The sequence below is a fragment of the Dermacentor silvarum genome, chromosome 9 (assembly GCF_013339745.2).
Source record: "Dermacentor silvarum isolate Dsil-2018 chromosome 9, BIME_Dsil_1.4, whole genome shotgun sequence".
Classification (NCBI taxonomy): Eukaryota; Metazoa; Arthropoda; class Arachnida; order Ixodida; family Ixodidae; genus Dermacentor; species Dermacentor silvarum.
Genome location: NC_051162.1, coordinates 44,169,265 through 44,186,292, shown reverse-complemented (window position 1 = coordinate 44,186,292; position 17,028 = coordinate 44,169,265). Strand labels below are relative to the sequence as shown.

General features: G+C 47.8%; 1 protein-coding gene across 7 annotated transcripts in view; it reads right to left on the bottom strand.

Moving 5' to 3' along the window:
- Nucleotides 1-17,028, bottom strand: part of LOC119465221 (aldehyde dehydrogenase family 16 member A1) — a 109,423-nt gene that overhangs the window by 75,670 nt on the left and 16,725 nt on the right. For all 7 annotated transcript variants that reach the window (XM_049656376.1, XM_049656375.1, XM_049656374.1 and 4 more), the window contains exons 4-5: nt 11,952-12,111; nt 1,125-1,386 (exon numbers count right to left, since the gene is read on the bottom strand). In XM_049656376.1, the coding sequence (XP_049512333.1) occupies nt 1,125-1,386; nt 11,952-12,111 (422 nt within the window). The remainder of the gene's footprint in view (nt 1-1,124; nt 1,387-11,951; nt 12,112-17,028) is intronic.

Sequence of the window (17,028 nt, the reverse complement as noted above, 5' to 3'; positions counted from 1 at the left end):
CATCGCCGGTCTTGACGAAGTTTGGAGCGAGCTGTCGGGATTTCCGGAAGCCACTGACGGATCAACGATCGACAAGTTTGTGAGTGCGGATGATGGTGTTGTGACCACTGGAGAGCCTGAAAACGAAGACTACATTGCCAACATCGTACCGAGCACAAGTGTAAGCGGGCACAATGAGGAAAGCAATGACGATCCTTTGCCCACGTCCTCCAGGTGATTGGTGCACTCACACTAGTCCGGCACTTTTGTGTGAGTGTGGAAGGTTGCGGCCTCAACTGCTCCGACTCTTTAGAGAATACGAAGAAGATACAGAAGATACAGAAGAACAGATATAGGACCATTTCATGTGAAACTAAGACAATTTCATCAATACAGTGCTTTTATAAATGGCATGTGCTTTTATGACGACCAATTCTTTAGAAGACTTATATCGAATTATGCCCTATATTGAACTGATAGGCGTTTTTTTGTGAGTTCGATATAACCGGTTTCGACAGAATTGCATTAGGATCAATAGTATTGTGTGCCAAGCAAGCCGTCTTGGCATGGTGCCAGTAACACCGTTGCCTGTAGACACCAATGTGTGCAGTTGCCGATGAATGCGGATGTGACCGAGAAATGTGTCACTCACATAATGTTATTACAAGCTGTTCTAGACTGTCTTGAAAGAAAGCAAGGATGGTAGTATGGCACACATCTTCTAGTGATCTTTCCTAATTACAGAGTGCTTAGATTTCCACTCAGTCAGTAATGTCGCATTTTCTCATAAAAACATTAGAACCAGCGGTTCAGACCCCTTGTATGAGTCAATTATTGGCTGCAGTCATAACGAGGAAGGAAATCCCACAAATATTTCACCACTGCTGATGGAATGCGGCCCGTCGACCGTCCTGTCAGACATGGTAGTACCTTTATTAAACTGGTCATGCGTAGCACTACTGAACTGGAGTAACATTGGGTAAGCAGAAGGATGAATTGACCCGGAGCTCAGTTTCTGTGGCTTGATCCTTGCCACTACTGGACAGGATAAGTAAAAAGTATTCGTGTTCACAAGCGTAAACGCCGTTGCCGAAGTGCGTAGTATGATGCTGCGTGGTTCCCCATTTCTGCTCTCTTTCTCTCACCTTCCCACCACTGTTGGCGAAGGACTGGCCAATGCCAGCAGCAGCTCCGTGCAGATCGGCGCCCTCGAGCACCACAGCCACGGCCCGTCCGCAGCCCCAGTAGCTGGAGAAGGACACCAGGGGCTCGGCCATCAGGCGGCGAAGCTCCCGGCAGCGGCTCTGCGATGCCACCACGTGCACGTGCCCAATACCATCTGTCTCCAGCAACTCCTCGATGCCCTCCGACGGCATGATCAGCACGTTGAGCAGTCCACTGGGCAGCCTGCCACGTTGACAGACACCAGGAGGGAATGGTCAACTTATTCATGAAGTTTCAATGTCCCAAGAGAGCCCTGAGGCTTGATGAGGAACGACGTAGTGGAATAACACTAGTAGGTGAGCAAGTTGGTATACATTGTAGAAGTAAACAGCCCTAAGCATGGGACGAGAACAAAAAAACATAAGGAAGTGTGCTGACCGACTACAAGGCTTTTTACGTGAAGGATGGCTTCTTATAATCCTTAGAAGGGAAAAGAAGCAAGGAAAGAATTCGGGCAGAACCCATCTGACAATGAATGTCTACGATAAGGCGATTGGCGCTGAAGCAATGTAGCGGCACATCATGCCACCGCCAAAACGCATAATGTACGAGGCCTGTGTGCCACCAAACTTCTCTCACACATATTTCTGGACACACTGCGCAATCTAGCGACACTGAATTACACGGTCATCTAGCAGTTCGATAGTATGTTCAACAAGATTGTATGAACATGTATGACGCAGGTTCAATTCCACCCAGCACAGGAGAAATTTAAATGAATTGTTTTTGGTCACTGAAGAGCGGCACACACTCAGTGACCCAAGTTGGTGCCAAAGAGCCTCATTGGTGAGTGTCACATACCCGGCGGCACATACAGTGAAAGCTCGTTAATTCACACCTCATTAATTCGAACTTTCGGGTTAATTCGAACTGATGGTCACGGTCCGGCCACAATATATAGGCGTCTATGGGTTAACCAACTCGTTAGTTCACGCGCGCATCGGCTCCTCTATCGATAATTCGAACTGCGCGCCGCTGCGTGGTGGTATTTTATACTGCCGCCGCAAGCTTTCAAGGCTCAACGATAGATGGCGCGAGCGCAGCGGCATCACTGTCGTCGTTGCGCTCGCTCTTCGCATCGTGTGGTGGTTCGTGCCGGACGTGTCTGCGTAGTCTCCGTGCCCTTTGTGTGCCGCACATTCAGTCGCTAGGCCTCGTGTACGTCAGAGCTACGAAGTCGTTCGGTGCCGTGTCGCTACGATGTGACGCTGCTCACGGCCTTGCATATGTTGGTACGGGCCTGGGATCAGGTCACGGCAACAACTGTTGCCAATTGCTTCCGCCACAGTGGCTTTTGTGTGACCTATGAGGGCACAGCTTGCGAGCCCGACGAGCGCGAGGCCGTGGTCATTCCTGCCGGATTGCGGGATGCGCTGGAGGACGTGACCTTCGACGACTACGTCGATGCAGATCGCTGTGCAGCGGTCTGCGGCACAATCACCGACGATGATATCATCGCACAGGTGACTGGTGGAGAAGCGCCCGTCGTCGATGTAGGTGCGGATGACGAAAAGGATGATGCACCCACGTGGTTCTCAGCTTTGGAACTAATGGAGGCTATGCGTGTCGTGCGTCTGTTCTTCAGCTTCGAGGAAGACGCAGAGGATGCTTTCTGCCACGTTCGCGCGTTGGAAAACAAGGCTATGGCGATCGCATTCAAAGAAGAGAAACAGACAGTGATCACGGATTATTTTCGCAAGTAAATATTTTGAGTGATTTTCCAACAACTCAGGTCTCAATTCCTGCTGTTTTTTCAATGAATTTCGTTAGTTCGAATTTCGGTTTAATTCGAACTCAATGGGCGTCCCCGCGAAATTCGAATTAACGAGCTTTTACTGTACCCAGTGGTTGGTTGGACAGTTGGTTTTGAACCCGATTGCACCAGTACTGCAACCCAATGCTATACCCATTTGACCATCGACTACGAAGTGACCCATGATGGTGGGAAAGAGGTTAAGGGGGGACATGGGTTGTGGAGATTATGTCCTGCATCTTATGGCCAATTCTGATGAAAATAATCAGGCTTGCTTAGTTTTTCGTGCTGATTTCAAATATGCAATAATTTTTCTTGTAAGTCTATTGGTTCAGAAGATACACAAATCTGTCACTCTATTGTTTCAGGAGACAATGGAAAAAAAACTGCTCAGTAGAAAGTGAATATTATTTCATAGCTAGATACTATAATATGCAATAAATGCAATGCTGCAAAAAAGTTTTCAAATTAAATAATAATTAGCCATTTTGCAGGTGATCAAATTTATTTCCTTGTCCTATGGCTACCACAACAAAAGAAAATTAATAAAATAAAAATATACATGTGCAGAAATTTGAAATTCTGCTCTCAGCACTTTGTAATATACATATTAGGCTTTCTGCTAAGGGAAGAATTATTGCTCTAGCTGTTCTAGATCATATCACTCCGACAATCTGGTGAAGTCACCCAAAAACAAGTTTTGAGAAAAGTGAGAAAACATGCAAAACCTTTTTATTTGCAAATTTACAGCTGGAACAGCTCAGTAGGCACCAGACATGTAGTCCTGCTGACTTCCAGCCCCTGTGTGCCGCTTTTTCGGGGACTGGCGCAAGTTTTCTGTTGCTTTGCCCACGTTCAGTTCGGCGTAAAGTTCGCGAATCGACCGCGCGCAGTCGCTCGTCAGATTACGCGCCGCGCGATCGGTCGCGGGCGTCAGCTTCGCCTTCACGTAGCTCTTCCACGTTTTCGTGTGAAGAGGCCGACGGCTGATGTCCATCAACGAGAAAATGTCATTGAACGCGGTCTGTCGGTTGCCCGCATGGCACGCGTAGCCAAAACGTTCACAGCAAAGGAGTTCATTCGCTCGGCACTATCAACGCGCGGCGAGCTCCACACCGACGTAGTCTCTCCACAGTTTGCGCACATAAAACGCAGCTTCACAGCGAGTCCGTATTCCCGCTCGTCTCGGACGATTTCGAAAGCACCACTGCAGTTTTTGCACGTCGCAAACGTTAATAAAGTGTTCACTGCACTCAAATCCACAATCGTAAACGTAATCCCATCAGCCGGGCGAAGTGCATCGTCGGTACTGTCACCCACGAACTCGCGTTTCCTCTCCGTCGCTGGAGCGGAAGATAACGCCGATAGATTCGCTTTGGCTTTCGCCGCTTCCTCCTTCAGCTCGGAGGGTTGCCGGTAGATCGTATCTTGCCGCGAGTGAAGGTCGAAGGCTTGGCGGCAGACGGACTTTGAATCGCAGCAGCCGCTGCGGTCGTTAGGCCTACCGTTGCTGCATCGACGATTTGGGCATCAAACGCTGAGGTTGTGGCGTCCTGGTCGTTTTGCGGCGTCGAGCAGCGCACTTCGCAGTTTTCGATGAGCGTCCGTCGCACTTTTTTAGCACCAAACTTGTGCCGGGTGCGAAATTTGCGCACCGTTTTCGACAACGCGGCACGCTTTCTCGCTGACACTGGGGCAAGATGGCGCGTCTCAATGCGCGTCTCCAAGCGCGCAGCAGACGATGGCCATGCCGTTCCGCCAATTGGGAGGCAAGCTCAAGTCACGTGCGCCAAGTGCCGAATAGGAGAGCGCTTTAGTACCTTTTTTTGGCGCGCAGTTTTTAAGTGGCCAATAGCTGAATGGGGCCCGTTCTGGCGGGAATTTGAAGGCAAAAAGCGGCTCTTTCAAATGAGACCAAGATGTCCGCGCTAGCACACGTGGAAGAGCAGGCGCGCGTTTCGGAAAATGTGCCGTTTCAGCGTCAGTTTAGCCTGAAATTCAGCTAGTACATGTCGTATAAGACATCATTGCGGCTAAAATATTGACATTATCGGTATGAAATTAACAATATAGGTGCAATAATAGCTGTACATTCCAACAATGCAATTTAAAAAAATCGAGTTTTTTCGCGATTTTTGGTCGCCACAACCCGTGTCCCCCCTTAAGTGCAGACGTAGATACATAGACACAGTAGAACCTTGGTGACACGATCGCGGGGCCGCGTGAATTATTCGTATCGCCAAAAATTCGTATCATGAAAACACACACAAAATCAAGAAAGAAATTTATTTATTTTTAGGAGAAAGAATTCCTAATAGTGGAACCCCATTAATACGTTCGTTGCAGCTACGTTTTCCTGGCTGCTACATCGCATTTTCGCAGTTGCGAACTAAATCCTACGTTTACTTCCATGTATTAGTTCCCCTTGATAAGTCACCAATCTGTAATTTTCCTGCACCTTACGTTGCGTTTGAATGTGGCAGTCACATAAATTTAGCGGTGCAGCCAGCTTGTACATTGCAACAAGTGACCGGTGCGTTGCAACATGTGACTGCCACATTGCCAATATGGCACAGCTGCACCGGCGCCGTATCACAAGGCCGTATCTTGAAAGCAATCTGCGACGTACGCAAAGTGCGCGCCCGCACGGGCCTCATCTTCAAAACGATCTACGATGCTGACAAAGAGTGCCTAGTGCCGGACACCTTAGCACAGTATAGACCACTTATAACGTAACCGCTTATAGTGCAGGACCGGATATAGTGCGGTCTTTACAGACTCCCGTTAATTTTCCCATAGCACTCCATGTATACACGTATCGCTTATAGTGCAGTTGCGGGAAACGAAATACCGGTTACAGTGCGGCTCCCTGGGAGTACGGAAGTCAGCGGAGACGGCGAACGCTCCCATCAAACGGGTGCCCCAAGGAGGGCTCGAGGAAGAGACGAAGTGGAGGAGAAGGGCACGTGGTGCGAACGAACAGCCAGTGAGGCTGAAACCAGAACCTTCAGTGCGAGAAAATATTACGGCGCGCATAGCGAGTGAGGGCCACGAAACTGCCAACGATGATTACGGCAGTAAACGAAACTTCCGAGGAGGGAACGGGCGGCGCCGGCACGGCACGGCGAAGGGCGCACGCGAAGACCACGGAATGTGAGGGAGGAGGGCGGAAGGGAAGCGGGTTTCGCCTCGTCAACTCTGCCGCTTCGGTGGCTCCCTTCGCCCTCCCTCATAGCTCCCTCACTTTCGACTGTCACCGCGCGCGCCCGCCGCCATGCAGGCGCTGCCGCTCCAGCCGGCCCGGCGCCAGCTCCCCGAAGTTTCGTTTTTGGCCGTTATCGGGAAGCGGGCGTTTGCCGGCGTGGGCAGTTTCGTTGGCCGGCCTGGGACAGCGCCGCTGCTTCCCTCTGCACCCTAGCCGCAGCGTGCAAGGTCAACACGTAACTAAAAAGTAGAGGAAGCATAAAAGAGAATGAAGGGTTCACCGCCATTTTCTACGCGTGGCTGAGACGTTGGCACGTACATGCATGTTCCGGCGCAACGCAGAATCGGCGACCTTGCCATTTGAGAGAGGGTGAAATTTCCGCCTGCGTTTTCATTTCTTTCTTTTTTTTGTTTTGTTCGCGCGCGACATTGAGGGGTCTCTCCTAAGTTTTTACTCTATGGCGGTGCCGGAGCAATGCCGGTCGGAGGCACTGCCGCGTGATTTGGTTCGAATTAACGAGATTCGACTGTAAATTGAATGCAAACGTTCTAGCCGCATTCCTCGACTGTCGCATACGCGTGGCGGCTCGGTGCACATGTTTTGCATGTGTGAGGGCCTTGAAAATTGTTGCTTTGGTTATAGTGTGGTACCGCTTATAGTGCGGATATTCGCGACTCCGGCGACTTACGTTATAAGCGGTCAACACTGTATGCGCCGTGCTTTCGACGTTTAGTTCGCGTTGAATCGAGAGAGAGAAGCTGCTGCCACGCTTCCTTACTCCAGCGTTTTGACAGCGAACTCCCACGGTCACCGAGAAAGAATGTTTATCTGTGCGTGCGTGACACCGCGCTTGTTGATTTAGTTATTCAGTGAATGTTTACAAGTTTATACGGCCGATAAAACTGCTATCCTTACTTCGCACATATGTCTACTAATTTGTTATCACAATCGATGTCTCGCCTTTTGAGCAAAACTGCGGCTTTTCTTTTTTTCTTTCGTGGTCCCTTGAACGTATCAACGGGGTTCTACTATCCGCATGCGTTTTCTTCTTGCTGAAATCATCAACGATCGCCTTCTAGAAGGCGTAAAAGAGCACGTACGTGCTCTCACGAATGTTTTCGCACGCCACTGAACGCTTCAGCACGTCGAGTGCAGGGAGTGGTCCGGTCCGCTTGACGTGGGGACCAATGAGAGATTAAGAAGCCGCATGACGTAGCCAGTTGCTTGGCGACTATGGGTTCTGCCCAGATCCCGCTGTGCCGGCTTGTCTGTGCCGGTCGCTCCGCTGGCTCAGCCGCGCCGCTGTTGCTTATGCATTCGTATGATCCGCAGCTGCGCAGCAACGCGTTCATAATAGCCAATGGTTTTTGTATTAAGAGCAATGTATTTTGGCCGGGGAATGTTACGAATTCATATCACACCGAAATTCGTACCAGCCATGATCGTATCAGCGGGGTTTTACTGTACATACCGCAAACTGGGTGAGGTTCCAAACAATGCTAATGCATTGATAAAAAGTTATTGGGTAGGTTGTATTACGGACGAATCCATAGTGGGGCACGTGAAATGTCTTGCGCATGCTGATGAGGGTGTATGGGCACTAGGGTACAGAAATGATATATCCAAATACAAAACTCGCCTTTATTCACAGGTTACAAAGCTTACTTGAAACTACAACACAAATTACGCCTGTCCTGTCTTTCTTTTCGCATTGAGTAATATTGCAACGTAGTTTCAAGTATGAATTACCAACATGCCCAGCACAGTTCTTGTAATGTTTGCATGTTAAAATTGTGACACAGCTAGTGGGGGTCCGACAATTTAATCTTGCAATCGTGCTAGCTCCTTATTTGCAGTGGGCGTGGTCACCGTGGTCAAAAGCGAGAAGTGAAATGGCCAAGTCCCTTCATGCCATTACTGCACCCACCGTGTTGAATGCACTACAGCCAAGAAACTATCAAATCTCGGCAACAAATTGCACACTTGTAAGACTTATTACTCCTGATGAGCACAGGTTTGAGTTTATGGATTATACCAACAATGGCGGAGTGAGCTCTCTCAAATGCAACCACTCCTGTTCGGATAACCGAACGTACTGCCGAGCTGTGCCTCCGAACATCGAGCAAGAGATTAAATTTAGCTCAGACTACGTCGTGCATGACGCTACAACTACACCATCAGTGGACATGATACTTGTGTGATTGGGTAATGGCTTCTCTCCTCTACACAACAATATCAAAGTAAGGCGTGAGGGTAATCAGGTTGAAAAGATAAGCTATTACATGTTCTACTTTAGCAAGCAACACTTGATATTGACCGACATGAATGACATTTTAGAAACGAAAAACAGACACCTAGCAGTAAAGCCTTCCAAAGCTCGAAGCACGACTCCATTACCCAATAAAATTAAGTTATTTCTCCATTGCCGAGCACAACAAGCTGAACGCTGACACACGACGGCTGTCTGCGATGAATGGCGAAAGCCTAAAAAAATTTTACGTGCATGAGTGCTCACGATAAGTCCTCACAGCGTATGTTCTCAGAAACTTTGGCTCACGCCTGCATTTGGCACAGTGGATAGCCATACTGCTGCCAGTTCTTGCTCACAGCACGTTTGGATGCTCTCGAAGTTTGGTTGTCAACCTGACACCCTGTTTTCTTGATGTAAGAACGACCGCACGAAAACAGAACTTCATACAACACCCCCGTTCTTGGACGGAATGAATCACCGTGACTGGCTTTTGTGACAGGTTTGAAGGGGTGAGAACTGGCATTGTTAGTAATCTGGCAGAGTGAACCAAGTATGTTCTTAGTGGCAAAAACTACCGTAACTCTGCTGCGTTCTAAAGGTTCTTTCAGTTTGTGGGAATGCATCAACATACGAGATTACAGCACAAGCTTGGACACTGTGGCATTCCAAGCTTGTGAAACATACAATCACGCGTGATGCTTTTTTTTAATGATGCTGGTGCTCAGCTGCAGGTCACCATAGCTGCTGAGACACCATGGTGGAAAAGAAACAAGGAAACATGGTGACTCTCATATTGCATAGCCCTTTCAAAAGCAACAGATGCTGTTCAAAAGATGCATGACATATTGCGTCCAATTGCTTTCAGTGGTCATTGTTTATTCTAATATACTCAAACCTCATTACGATAAAATGAGATAGAACAACATAATGATTTTAACGAAGTAAATTAAGTTCTCCTTGAAATCTCCATAGAGATATATGCATTTAAAGCCTCGTATAAATGAAATAAGATCGTCTTGTCAACGAATATAATAAAGATTCATGTCTGAAGCCAAAATGTACTTCACCGTCGCGCGCTAGATGTATCACTTTTCGCGGGGGTTCAGCAGTCGTTCAGAGTAGCAGTTCAAAGCTACCACATCCCTGCGTCACATGCACAGTTGAGTCAAGAGCCAGCAGCGGCTTACTGTCATCACACATTTCTCTCTCACTGCGGTATCATCCCCGTTGGCAGAGCATAGTATATATAGGCCTAAAACATGAGAACTTGCAAAGTCTGGCTACGCCACGCACGGAGCCAGACTTTAAATGCTATACAGTAGTGTTGTGCGAACATTCAAACTATCGAATATGACGCTATTTGATATTCACTTTGAGAGCAGTTGTAATACTCGTGCTTTTCGAAGTGCTGGCAAAAGTTCCCGAAAGTCAGCTTCGCCTCAATGCAGCAGTGTTACGCGGTGAAGCATATCAAGAGTGGGAAAAGGCAATTGTTACAGGACACGGTATGCATTGCTTAATTATACACGCATGCACCTGCCGTCTCCAAACCACAGTACAAGCACCAATACGCCTAAGAAGTGTACTGGCAGGCCTTCAGAGCTATTTCGGACCTGCCAGTAGTGCACCCAGGATCTCTGCAAAGGGGGGGGGGGGGGTGAATTTTTGTGGTGGTAGGGGGGGCGGGGGGCAAGTACTTTGCATATTGTCCAATTTCGATCCTTGCGGGGGGTTCAGCAGTCGTTCAGAGTAGCAGTTCAAAGCTACCACATCCCTGCGTCACATACACAGTTGAGTCAAGAGCCAGCAGCGGCTTACTGTCATCACACATTTCTCTCTCACTTGAAACTACAACACAAATTACGCCTGTCCTGTCTTTCTTTTCGCATTGAGTAATATTGCAATGTAGTTTCAAGTATGAATTACCAACATGCCCAGCACAGTTCTTGTAATGTTTGCATGTTAAAATTGTGACACAGCTAGTGGGGGTCCGACAGTTTAATCTTGCATCGTGCTAGCTCCTTATTTGCAGTGGGCGTGGTCACCCTGTCAAAAGCACGGTGACCACGGTGACCGGATATAGTGCGGTCTTTTCAGACTCCCGTTAATTTTCCTGATGTGATTACAATTTGCGGACCACATCCGCAAATTGTAATGACACTGAACAGAGCCCTGAAGGTACAAGTTGGACTAGTGGGGCTGGACGTGTGTGCGGGGGGTTAACTTGGCCTCAGGGGGGATTACAACACCCGAAACGCCCCCCCCCCCCATCGGTGCGTCCCTGGACTGTGGCAATTTGAGCCTTTGGGAGGCAAGCATTCATGTTTTCGGACTGCCCGACTTTTCGGACGTTTTCGTGGCTCCTAGAGTTTCCGAATAATTGGACGTTGACTGCATTTAAATTGTAGTCATTTCATCAACTTTGTTTAACAACAGGCCAAAGAAACTGAGCAACAAGCTCCAGATATGCCGGCGTCATCGTTGCCAATCTTGGCACCCTGGTTGCCAGCACTCGTTTCTCACCAGCGCCGCGTCCTGACACTAAGTTAGAAAAGCCAGTTTCGAACCTTTAAGAATTTCTCAACCTTCATAATAGCTCAGAAACCTTTACTTGCAAGGAACCTCATCAACACCGTTTCAAAACATTTAAACTAATATTCTGAAAGAAAGCAATAAGCTGAGTAAATGACAGCACTGTCAAATGTATTCCAATAAATAGGTCATACATGAATTAATTGTGTTCTAATTCTCAGAAATTAATCCACTTAATCATTGCACGTATCCAATAACTATCTTGCATGCCACTTTGCGGACAAGGTTTTTGAACGGCAAATATTCGATATTTGATTCGAAAATATTCGGCCAAAATCACTATTCGCTTCGAACTCAAAATCCACTATTCGCACAACCTTACTATACAGCGATCATTCGCGCTCTTCTCTGACGAGTTCTGTGCATGCGAACAAGCTGCTTATGTGTTCCTATTGCTACGTTTATGCTATGTAACACTGACAACTCTTCACGATATCCAATGTCATGTCAGAAACTTGCTAGGGTTACGAATACCGTATATTCTTGTGTAAGGACAACACCCCGAACTTCGCAGCCCAAAATTTGGAAAACAAATTTCCAACAGAGAAGCAATTGCATTTGGTGCGCGCCACGTACTTTCACGCGCCACTACTAGATGGCGAGAGCTGCATGCTGACCTGTGATGCATTAGTACATCCAGAAGATCCGGGCTGTGCACAAGTCGCCGGCTGTGCCGGCACCATTTTGACCAACTGGTTGGGTGCCTTATAAGGGCCACACCTCGTCAAAATCGTGACGAAAAAAAAAGTGCAGCCATTACACGAGTCTATGTGGTACTAGGATGTGAGCGTCGTTTTATGCTAACTGTGGCGACGGCTCTTCATTATTCGAGCACTGTTCAAAAAAGTACTGGATATTTGATTCGCTTCTGGCATGATTCAATTCGGTTTCAAAACTTTGTATTGCCACGCCCCTAGAGAGGCGAACAATAACAGGCTACGGCTCACCCCCCAGAGACAGCGATTTCAGCAAAGTGCATGGGCGCCAGACAGAAGTCGGACTTGACGACGATGAGCAGCGAGTTGCCAGCCGCCAAGACCTCGCCAACCCGCCATGCAGACACGGGGCAGGTTGCCCTGGCGTCCTCCACCAACACCAAGACGACACCTGGGTCACAAGCAACAACCAGCAAAGCACTCGAGAAGCCGACCAAACAGACTTTGAAGCAAAGCCAATGCAGACAAATGTGTCGTCACATGTCTGAAATCGGAGACAAAAAATAAGAATCCCAAGAACAGCGCAAAATTGAGAGAAAGTAGACGAATTAACAATAGTCTTCATTTTGTCCCTGCGAGGTTACTTGCGCTTCAGTACCTACCAACCAGCCCAAATAGGCACTTTGAAACAAATTAACAATCTTTTAAAAAGAAAAAAGGATAAAGTTTCAGAGTAGTAAGGAAGAAAGGCTGAAAGTCTTCTTTAAAAATTCATTTGTAGAATTCAACACCCCGAAACTACACTGGGTTATGAGGAGAGCACTGTAGCGGAGAGCTCTGAAATGACTGCTGACCACCTGAGGTTCTTAATTACGAACCTAAATCTACGTAGAGGAGCATTTTCACATTTCACCCCTATCTAAATGCAGCTTCCATGGCCGGGAGTCAGACCTGCGATCTTGCACTTGGAAGAACGGTGCCAAGCCATCGGGCCACCGTGCCGGGTGCTCAAAACATTAAATGAAATAAATTCTGGAGTTTAACGTGCCAAAACCATGATCCGATTATGAGGCCCACCACAGAGGCGGACTCTGGATTAATTTAGACTACCTGGAGTTCTTTAATGTGCACCTAAATATAAGTATATGCACATTTTTACATTCTGCCCACACCAAAATGCGGTCAGGATTGAACTTGCAACCCCAAGCTCAGCAGCGTAATGGGCTACTGCAGTGGCTTTGCCAAAAACAAAACATTGAATGGATCCTTGCCTAAGACAATCAGGCATAATATAAAGAATTAGACGAAGCGAATGGACATGCCTGAGGAACGACTCCTACAAATCGTTTTACGACAGTACATAAATACTTTAAACCAACACAGGTGGCGCTCACAAAGAAAAGGTACCACGTGCATGCCATCTCATTCAAGTAAAAGTAATTCTTTTTGAGACTTGGATATTGTTAATGTGCACACACTAACCAGTGTTGATATTGCAGCTGCTTCTGTAGCCGGCTGTTCTCGTATGATCATATTTGCGTTCAGACACGACAAAGGCATGGCCACTTTGCCCGATATGAAGGTCTTTTCAACAAAGGAGGAAGTTTACCGACAGGGGCTCGCATTCATACATTGTACAATTCGAAGCCAGGACCAACCTCAACCCCTTCAGGTGCCTATAAATTCTGCCCCTTGAAAATTTTGTCTCATCACATTTCTTGAACCTTCAGAATCATGAAAACCGTGTAGCTGCAGAACAAGTTAGAAGTTTTCAAATCTTCAGTGAGTTTTCTCATGTTTACAGAATCTGGAATCCATGCAAGAACTCCCAGCAGGAACATTAGATATGAGAACAACTTGTTTCTAGGGGTGTGCGAATATTCGAAAAGTTTGAATATAATATTCGTATTCGATTCAAAAAATAGATATTCAAAAATGTTCAAATATTCGGTTGGGTCCGAATATTCGAATCAAATCGAATATATTGCTGACTGTGCGGGAGCAAACATGGTTCTTAGCACTTGTTCACTTGTTTCTATCTAATATAATAATAGTGGGGCGATATTGTGCTGAATATTGTGATTCGTGCTGCTGGGACCTGTAAAGCACGCTTAGCCACTAAACGTCTCAACATTGCAGGAAAGCCAGCCTCTCAGTGGCAAGGGTTTGCGGACAGCGAGGGTGCACTTTTAAAGCGAAGCTGTATATGTCCGGGCGAAACTGCATATGGCTAGGCGAAATCACCTGTGTACAGAAAACTATCATCATCAGCATTGGCTCAAGTGTCGTCTTCTTCTGCAGCTGGCAAATCCTTAACGACCCTCGGGTTGCGCTCATGCTCGGCATAGGCCTCATTCACACAGCCGTCAAACGCTCCGTCACGTCACCGTCACTGGCATCTGTTTTCGTCAGGGGAGAGGGTTTCCGTGTCGTTTTCCCCTCAAAAACGGCTCGCCGGCGACGCAGAGCGGTGCTATACGTTTCCGTCGCCAGCAGAGTGACGGAAACCCTCTCCCCTGACGAAAACGGATGCCGTGACGGTGACGTGACGGAGCGTTTGACGGCTGTGTGAATGAGGCCATACGCTTGTGCGATTGCTCCCGCGTTCGTCATTGTCGTCTTCTTCCACAGCTGGCTCTGTTGCAGCCCAACATTCCCCAGCGCAGAAATCACTTCTTTTCTGTCGTAATGGGGAAGCCACGTTTACGGGGGTAATTAGCCCTTCATTGTCTTATATAACAGACAGATTCGATTTTGAAGCAATTTCGAAGAATCGCTAGCAGCAATGTCAGGCGAATGCTTCTAACCACGCCGCCGAGCAAACTCGAGACATCGAACGCAAACGACAATGGCGGACTACAGGCATACCGTCAGTGACGTCGTTCTCTCCGTCACAGCCGAACATGTGTGTAACCTCATAATTGAGAAATACTTTAATGAACCCTTGGGATTAACCCAGTGATAAACACCAGGGCCGCACGTTTCAGCTTCGCTGGTTAACCATCTTCATGGAATGGAAGGGCCGCCGAATTTTTTCTTTCTTTTCCAGTGCCACCCCCAATTCTGAGCTTATTGCTTGACGGCAAGTGCGTTGAATGCCTCCGAGTTTGCTGGCATTTGATGCAGTATAATAAGGCACAGACTGGCAAGGTCTGTTAATGGGAATTACTAAATTTTCCATATTAACTTGAACCAAATACACAATGTTTTAGTATAAACATCTCACTAGTCTAGTTTTTTAACATTGACAATGTAATTGCAATGTTCCAACATAACAAATTAATCCAACTTGCGAATAAAAGCATCTGCATATCATTATTCAATATTTGATTCGATATTCGAAGCTAAGTATTCGTATTCGATTCGTAATTGAAAACTGATATTCGCACACCCCGACTTGTTTCATGTTTAGTGTACTAGGAAAGCACCTATTAAGGCACTTGAAGAAAGTGAACCCGCTACATGAAGAGAAATAGACGTTGCAAGGGCAAACATCCAACCATCTAACTTCCAACTCAATTTATGAAAACACCTTAAGTTTATTATTCAAAAGTGCAACACAAGTGCAATCAAAAGTGCTCCAAGATGTCTGACACGTATTTTAAATACAGTAGACTTCTGTTAATTCAGTTCCAGTTAATTCGATCTCGACATACATTCCTAGGGGACCAGACTTCTGTTATTTGGATCTTAAAATTAGTATTCCCCGGATTTCAAACAAAAACAGTAGCTCTGTCATGAGTAAGACGCCGGCGGCGCCATAAAAGAAGACAAGGACGATGTGATCGGAGCGTTCCGAACGGCGCGAGCGCGCGAGGCGCGTGATCCGAGCTGTCATCGGGGGAGAAGCAAGGCTGAGCGGGCATTATCGACGTGGCTCCGGGCCAGGAAGGTCGCATCGCCAGCTCCGCTCTGGTGACGGGAGACTTGGGGGTCTGGCCGAGTCCGTGACGTTGGCCGTCCAAGGTGTGGCCGTCGACCTCGGCAAGTTCGAGTGAGGCTCCTGGACCGGCTGCAGCCTCTCACGGCAGGACCGGGCACCCCAGAAAGGACCCCTCTTCCACGGCAGACCGGCACGTTCGATGATCCCCGGAACGCCACGTCGGCACTCGGGAAAGGACCGAGACGGAAGCGGCGGCCGAGCACGTCGCTAGGCCTAAGCTGTCGCACTTCCCTGCCACGTCAGCAGCGACCGGGTTATCCAGCTCCCGAGAAGAGCGAGTTGAAGGACCGACCGCAAGGCAGCAACGACTATGCGACGGTCGACGGAGGCAACGACATTAAGAAAGGTCCAACGAGATCCCCGCCGGGAGAAGACGAGCAACGAGGCCGAACTCTGTAAGAACGACTTTCTTGCATCGCCACAACAGTAGGCCAGTGATGCCAGACTTTGGTGTAGGAAACGCCCAGGACTAGCGTAGGCAAAGTTAAGGGCATGAACGTGGATAAATTTATTAGGTTGTATATTTTTGTTAACATTTATTTATGCATTGTGTTCTAGTTCAGGGTGTGTTTGAGTTTTTAGTTTGAGGTTTTTGGCTTTCGTGTGAGATTAAAATCTGCTTGCTGTGTTGCCATGCGTCTTCCCTCTCCATCTCTCATAACACCCGCACGCCCCCGAGATCAGTGACACAAAAAAAAAAAAACACCGCATATCCACAGGGTGAATGATGATGAGTGGGAGAAGCTCCGGAGGGAATCATCGGTAAACCGTGAATCTTCCGTGTAATTCGCCCAGTCTCGCCGCACTAAATCGAACGATTGACTTCCACCAATGACACGCGCCATATGTGACGTCATTCCTAATTTATACAGCACCCTTCATTATAATTGCACTATCTCCCGCTTAAGGGGACGCTAGCACAAACGCGTTAGAAACGTGCAGTACTCTCTAGTAAGGGGGAGAGGCCACAGCGCCTTACACAGCCGTTTACACATGCCGGAACGTGCACCGCGTTTGCCGACGCCATCACATGACTGCTGAGAGAGTATAACCACCATATTCATAAACGCTCCTCGACTTGAACTTGACTTGCCACCGCCTTCAACGTGTTTCGAACGTGCTGCCCAAGGCGGTGGCAAGTCAAGTTCAAGTCGAGGAGCGTTTATGAATACGGGGGTAAGGCGGAGAGGCCAGAGCGTCTTACACCAGCTTCTTACACGGGCCGTAACGCGCTAGCACAAACGCGTTAGAAACGCGCAGTCTTTCGTTAATGTTGGGTATTTGTTGTCATCGTGGTGCTTTCCACGTGCGCTTCGTGGCGTAGTGGTTAGCGCCGCGCGTTCGGAAGCGAGGGGTCCCTGGTTCGATTCAGCGCTACGGATACGACTTTCGGAATTTTTTTTCCTCATAAAAGTAAACGTGGCT